Below are 7002 nucleotides of genomic sequence, written 5' to 3' on the forward strand. Positions count from 1 at the left end.
GGTTTGTCACTTTGTGTGATAACTTGAAAGTGCATGCACATAGTGTCAGTGCTCACATGTCTAAAAATAGAAACAGGCAACACAGCTTCCTCAGTTGTTTAGTCCTGCTTTGCAATCATTCTTGATATGCTTTAAAGTCATTTAAAAAGTCCTCCTAACATTGAATAGGTTTTCTTTTCAAATTAAGATTACAGAAAACTCAAAAGTGTACAGGGGTGTCAGTCCCTCTACAGTACTCATAGTTCTTTTAGCGCTTAACGTTGATAGGAGCGTACTCTGTGAGCTCTACTGGGTCACTGTGTGTGTGAGCTGCTGTGGATGCTGTTTTAACATGGACTACAGCAGAATACATCACGTCGTCCTGGAGAAAGAGAGGAAAAGATGGGGTGATTGCACACACAGCATCGCATCAATACGTTATGTAATCAACAGTAAAGGTAAGTTTGTTTTAATAATAATAATAATAATAATTGTTTTCACCTGATTGTCTTGTTCTCTCTTTAGTTCTCCACTATCAGTGGTCACTTTTTTATAATTTCTGCCTCCTGCAACATTAGAGACACCAGTCTAATCACTAAATATGTTTTCAACATTTATTTGGTTTTGTACCTATTATTCTGTGTGTTTTGAGAGTACAGCTACATTAGCTGGTCCCCATCTTTTCCCCATCTACCCCATCTTTTCCTCTCTTTCTCCAGGACGACGTGATGTATTCTTAACAAGTAATTTATGAGTATTTCGGTAGTTATTAGTTATCAGAAGTGTGATTGTGTGTGTTCATTTACCTCTGCATCTCCATAATATAAATGCCAGTATAGAAGCACTGAGAAAAACACTCTCAGAATGAAAACATCTGTGGAGAAACAGAAATGGCTTGATAAATGCTTCTTTTTTTCTCAAATGTAGTACAAATATGCATACATCTCTCAATATGAGCTCATAAAAGCTCCATGCATGCATTTTTAAAAATTAAATACAAACACTTAACAATGAGAAAACACATTAAAACCATTGTTGTATAATAAAAAGCGCAACGCCTGTGACTTACACTGAGATATATGTTGTTGAGTCGGTTTAAGTTGTGAAGCTGTGGAGTCTTGTGTTTGGTGTGGAGCTTGATGTGTCGTTAAAGTGATTGTGTTGATGAGGTTTTTCTGTTCAGAAGTCTGCAAGTTGACATCATTCTTCTAAATATTTAGATTCTTTGTAGAACAAAATAAATAGTAATGGTGATCTGACAACAGAAATAGAAGAAAACTACCTTCAGCGTGAAGTACAGTAAGTCTGAAGCTGACTTCTTGCTGAGACGAGACACACTGATAGTGCCCTCGGTCCTCTGTGGTCAGTGCTGATATGTGTAGAGAAAGATTTCCTGGAGTGTTTGGATTTAACAGTTTGACTCTGTTCTTGTTATTCTCAATCTGCTCTTTTGGGTAAATGTCTCTAAAATTATTCTTTGTCAAATAAATCCATTGTATCTGTTCAGGTTTAGCCAGTAGTTCAGTGCAGGAACAGGGCAGAACCACAGCCTCTCCTGAATATCCAGTCACTGCAAATGTCTTTCTGTTCTCAACCAAATCACACCCTGAAAACATTATACAAATTATTTTCAAATATTTCAGATTAAACTGCAGTAAAAATGCTGTCCTAAAATAATGTCAGGATAATATTTAATAAATGCAGTTGCGATCAAAAAAGGCCATGAATGGCCTGCATTGTTGTAAGTACAAGAGAAAATCAAAAGTGGATGCAACATTTAAATATATTATGTCTGTCACCTGCTCCAAATTTCCCCTTACCTTTAACTTTTAAGTCAACATGTTTATTTGGCTATTTGATTCGGTTATACTGCTATAGTAGCTCTGGTCATTCATTCTGAGGTCAGAAATGAGAAGATACAGATTTGTTGGAGAATGTTCATTAAACAGCACACGTCTGCCGCTGTATTTCTCATCTTGAAATACTTGGATCCATTGAATTCCCTGCTCAAACTCCCAGGTGAATGCTGTGACTGTAGACTGAGGGTCAGCACAGAAGCAGGGCAGCACAACTGAACCACCTGTGTATCCTGTTATTACTATTGTCTGCTGCACATCTGAAACAATACAGCCTGCAAACAAAAAAGTTTATGCATTCAAATGAGCTTTACTGGAATATATAATAACCAAGAAGAATAAAAACTGAAAAGATCCATTCAGGTTTTTTTTTAATTGTACATATATTGTGATCAGAAGTATTTAGGGTCCAAGCATCATTTAAACATGAATAGTGTTTAATGAACAGGACAATGTTACTCAAATCTAATCAGATTCTGTTTATTATTATTACTATGATTATTATTGTTATTATTATGCACAAATACTGTTTTAATTAGTTTGCACTACTTCCCTGTTTCAAACACAGAGCCACCCTTTTGACTAATCACAAAACATCATGCCCTTCAGTTCATGATGCATTTCAATTTAAATGTCTCTCAAATGGTCTAATAATTCAAAACTATGCAGATGTGAACAGACACAGTCTGTAGTTTGTAAAAAAATCATCATTTTAATCATCCATTCCTGCCATCAAGCGTCAATGAATTATTATTATTATTATTATTATTATTTTACTGTTTTAAACCAGATCTATATTCATTGCTCACTGATCTCACATTGAGTTCCCTTAACCCCCAATCATCCTTCGGGACAAATTTGAGCAAAATCATTTTGTTTTGTTTTGTAAAAATAGTTTCCTTTATCTGAGCGGTTCAAGACTTGGCCACTTTTCGTAAGTTTGCCACCTGAACACACACATAAAAAAGAGGACTCGATTCAACAATGTTAAGTGGTTGAAAAACAACAACAACTCCTTAAATTGACCTTTGTGCCCAAAAATGGGCACCCATAGGAAATGAATGGGAAATACCAAAATTCAAAGAATTTTTTTTATTTGTCCAATAAAAATCAATAAATCCAACAATGCAGATCAAATGAAGGTTTGAGCCTATACAACATTCTCAATGTGTCAAACACACACACACACACACACACACACACACACACACCTCATTTGTCACAAAAACGCGCGCACACAAACACACACACACACAAAGCCATTGAGTACTACAGCCAAATAGTGGCATTGAAATGTTTGATATTTTTATTCCATCATATGTCACCAGATGGCACCAAAGTCACCAAATGTTTAGTCTGGTGACATATGATGGAATAAAAATATATGTATATTTACTGTATATTAAAAATTGTACAAAAACAAATTCTGTACTAAAGCCCTATTCAATTCAATTCAAGTTTATTTGTACAGCGCTTTTCACGATACAAATCATTGCAAAGCAACTTTACAGCAAATGAAGTTTCTACAATATTTAGTGGTAGCTTATCAGTGGTGACTGTCAATTAATGTACATATGGCAGAAATGTCCCTACACATGCTTCCGTTTCACCAGTAGGCATATCTGCAAAATGTAAATAAAGATAAAGAGTCATAGTCCCCCTCCAGTTCAGGGAGAACAAAACAGATCTAGGCAAGGCCTATGTGAGATTTCACAACAGTACTCATTAAATCTTGTATAACGTGTTTAACTTCTTTTGTGAAACTCATTTGAAACCTGTACCACTTCAGTACAAACCTCAAACTCACTTCCTACGCCCTTGTTTCGCTTGTGCAGACAGATCAGGCTCGCACCTCAGAAACTCCGTGTGGACTGGGGAATGGTTACTTATATATTATGAAGAAAAATTATTATTATTTTTTTTTAAATAATCACACATATTACATCTACAGTATCGTGAGGCACAGCAATGAATTGGTTACCGTAGAAACCTCAAGCCTGCTATCCAACCACATGACTAAAGTTTCGCTTTTCATTTGACCATCACACATAGAACGCAGTACTGGTATCTATAATGTTCACTCTGTCCCTGGAATCATAAAGGAGTATTTTTTTAAAATCCACAGAACCAGGTCGAGAAGATGCAGAGAACAACCATGCAGAAAATCCAGGAGAAACAGAAAACAATAGAGGAGCTGAAACAGCTTGTGAACACACTGGAGGTGAGAGATTATCATTTTCTTTTGCACTCATTTAAGTGCACTAGAGTTCTGAAGTTTTTGGTCAGTAAGATTTTTGAAAGAAATTAATATTTTTTTATTCAACATTCAATTAAACTGGTGGCAGTAAAGACATGTATGTTACAAAAAATATATATTTTTTTGCATTCTTTTCCCTTTCTATGCATTCTTTTCACTTTCTATTCAAATTTTTAAAATCCTGAAAAATGCATCATGGTTTTCACAAAAATACTAAGCACAACTGTTTTCAACGTGTTAATGATGATAATATAAGAACTGTTTCTTGAGCACCAAGAATGATTTCTGAAGGATCATGTGACACTGATGAACATTGATGTGACACACTACCTAATGGCTGCTGAAAATTCAGCTTTGCCAGCATAGTATTGGATTACATTTTTAAACATATTGAAATAGGAAATAGTCATTTTAAATTATAATAATTTTTCACAATATTACTGTTTTTACTGTATTTTTAATCAAATAAACGCAGCCTTGGTGAACATAACAGAACTACTGACTCCAAAGTAGTGTATTTTGTATCTAGTCATAGTGTTTGTTGGAGAATTAAAAGCATCAGAAATAAAAATTCACCCTTTACTCTTTACCTCATGTCATTCTAAACCTGTATGACTTTCTTTCTTCTGTGCAACATAAAGAAAGATCTTTTGTAGGATGCGCTTGTTGCCCTTTTTTATATGCAATTACAATGAATGATGACAAAAGATCCTCATAAAAGTATCATAAAAGCAGTTCTAAAGTCAGCTAGTAAGAGGAGCAGACCAAAATCTAAGTTTGGCTGATCCAATTTAAACTGGACTACTTTTTTCTCCTCACAGCACTCTGCTCAGACAGCAGTGGAGCACAATGAGAAGATCTTCACTGAGCTCATCCTCTCTATTAAGAAAAGACAGCATGAGGTGACACAGCTGATCAGAGATCAGGAGAGGACTGAAGTGAGTCGAGCTGAAGGACTCCTGGAGAAGCTGGAACAGGAGATCGCTGATCTCCAGAGGAGAGACACAGAGCTGGATCAACATCCACACACAGAGCAACATTTTGCTTTCAAGGTAAAGCCACAGGTTGCCAGAGGCATTTTCTCTGGTTCAGTGCAAAACATTTTTTTATGTTTTTCTCAATATAAACTTTTCAGAATCTCTCTGATTCTTCTGAATCTGAGCAGTCTTCCAGTATGACTGTTAATCATATTCTATTTGATGGACTGAGGAAATCTCTCTCTGATTTAAAACAACATTTTGAAGATTTTTGTCAGGAGGAGATCAGTAATATCATCTCTGTTGGTAAGAGACTCCTTTAAATAATTTTCACTTTCAAAAGTTTTTTTCTTTGTTACTTTTTATCTTAAGTAACCAGTAAATAAACAGATATTTTATTTTATTTTATTTTGTACTACATATAGCATGCAATCTACAGTATTAAACTTTACTTGCAATGGCACTTTGCTGTTCTTTTATAGTGGCAAGAATTCAGATTTTACCATTGACCAGAATCAGGAATCACTTTAAACAATGTAAGTTAAAAAACAACAACAACAACAAAAAACACCTTTATGTGACTCTGTATGTGCTTTATGTACCATATATGTGCAGTATTTTTAAAATTTTGAATTTACAAAATTTCAAAACAAGTGATTTTTTTTCAATTGTCGGCAATAACTGACAATAACAATCACATGATTTATAAATCATTTTCCTTAGATTTTTGTAGCTTTACCCTTGATCCCAACACAGCGATTGAACACCTCGTCCTCTCTGAGAACAACAGACAGATGACATACACTGGGCATTTAGGGATTTATAAGTTCCCCTGCAAGGTGTTTTGCAAGGAGAGTGTGTTTGGACGCTGCTATTGGGAGGTGGAGTGGAACGGGAGATGTGTGCATATATCAGTCTCATATAAAGAAACGAGTGGCAGAGGAAAGGGATTAGTTGGTATGTTTGGAAACAACAACACATCTTGGAGTCTGCAGTGTTTTCCCAAGCCTGTTTTCTGGCATAAGAGCATTAAAACAGAGATCTCAAGACCTCTGTCCTCTAGGGTGGGTGTGTTTGTGGACTACAATGCAGGAACTCTGTCTTTCTTCAGTGTCTCTGATACAGTGACCCTCTTACACCGCGTCCAGACCACATTCACTCAACCCCTGTATCCTGGGTTTTGGTTCAGTGCATCAGGTTCTGGAGATCTGCTCAATCTAGACAATTCTGGGTCAAACACCAATGTGTTCTCCTCAGTGAAATTATGTGATCCATAAACAAGTTTTGTGATCCCCTTATTTAAATTCAGCATTGCGTATATATAAATATTAACATACACAATGTTATCACATATTTTTAAAAAAGTAGTATGACAGGAATTATTATATTTTGAAAATGAAAATATGTTTGTGTTTGTAAAACAAAACATTTAGAAATGTTATAGCCTGTTTTTTCCCTCTAAACTGAAAAAGTTTTTTTTTCCCTTTCTGTTGACCTTAAAGGGGTCATATGATGCAATTTCAAATTTTCCTTTCTCTTTGGAGTGTTACAAGCTGTTCGTGCATAGATAAGATCCCTAAAGTTGCAAAGACTAAAGTCTCAAACCCAAAGAGATATTCTTTATCAAAGTTAAGACTTGTCCACGCCCTCCTAAAACACGTCGTTCAAACACACCCCCACATGTCTACGTCACTTTGTGGGAAGATTTGCATAACGCCGCCCAAGGCTTGTTTGAGATGAGCAAAATCTGGTTATCACTGCGAGATGCATGCCGGTTAGAAAAGTGTCCGAGTTACGTCCGACTTGCTCTGATGTCATGCTGACGTGTGCCAAAAAGGCGAGGCGGCTGTGTTGGATTGTGCAGTCGAGCGCAGTTACTCTCCACCGACTGCGCTGACCAAAAGCATGATGGGAAACGACTGACTGACGACAC

General features: G+C 36.1%; 1 protein-coding gene across 1 annotated transcript; it reads right to left on the reverse strand.

Annotated features, from left to right (window-relative positions):
* Positions 1-247: 247 nt before the first annotated feature.
* LOC107755218 (uncharacterized) lies at positions 248-3455 on the reverse strand. Its single transcript, XM_016571937.1, has 5 exons — positions 3446-3455; positions 1828-2110; positions 1262-1611; positions 481-545; positions 248-361 (listed from the first exon to the last, which is right to left on the reverse strand). The coding sequence occupies exons 1-5, from the start codon at positions 3453-3455 to the stop codon at positions 248-250; spliced, it is 822 nt and encodes a 273-aa protein (XP_016427423.1).
* Positions 3456-7002: the final 3547 nt, after the last annotated feature.

Source organism: Sinocyclocheilus rhinocerous, unplaced genomic scaffold, assembly GCF_001515625.1.
Source record: "Sinocyclocheilus rhinocerous isolate Xijiao unplaced genomic scaffold, SAMN03320098_v1.1 scaffold562, whole genome shotgun sequence".
Taxonomy (NCBI): Eukaryota; Metazoa; Chordata; class Actinopteri; order Cypriniformes; family Cyprinidae; genus Sinocyclocheilus; species Sinocyclocheilus rhinocerous.

Coding starts and splice junctions, on each gene's coding strand:
- LOC107755218 (XM_016571937.1), bottom strand. Junction 546..1,261: donor TACTGTACTTCACGCTGAAG/GTAGTTTTCTTC, acceptor CTAATGTTGCAG/GAGGCAGAAATTATAAAAAA. Junction 362..480: donor AGAGAGAACAAGACAATCAG/GTGAAAACAATT, acceptor CTCTTTCTCCAG/GACGACGTGATGTATTCTGC.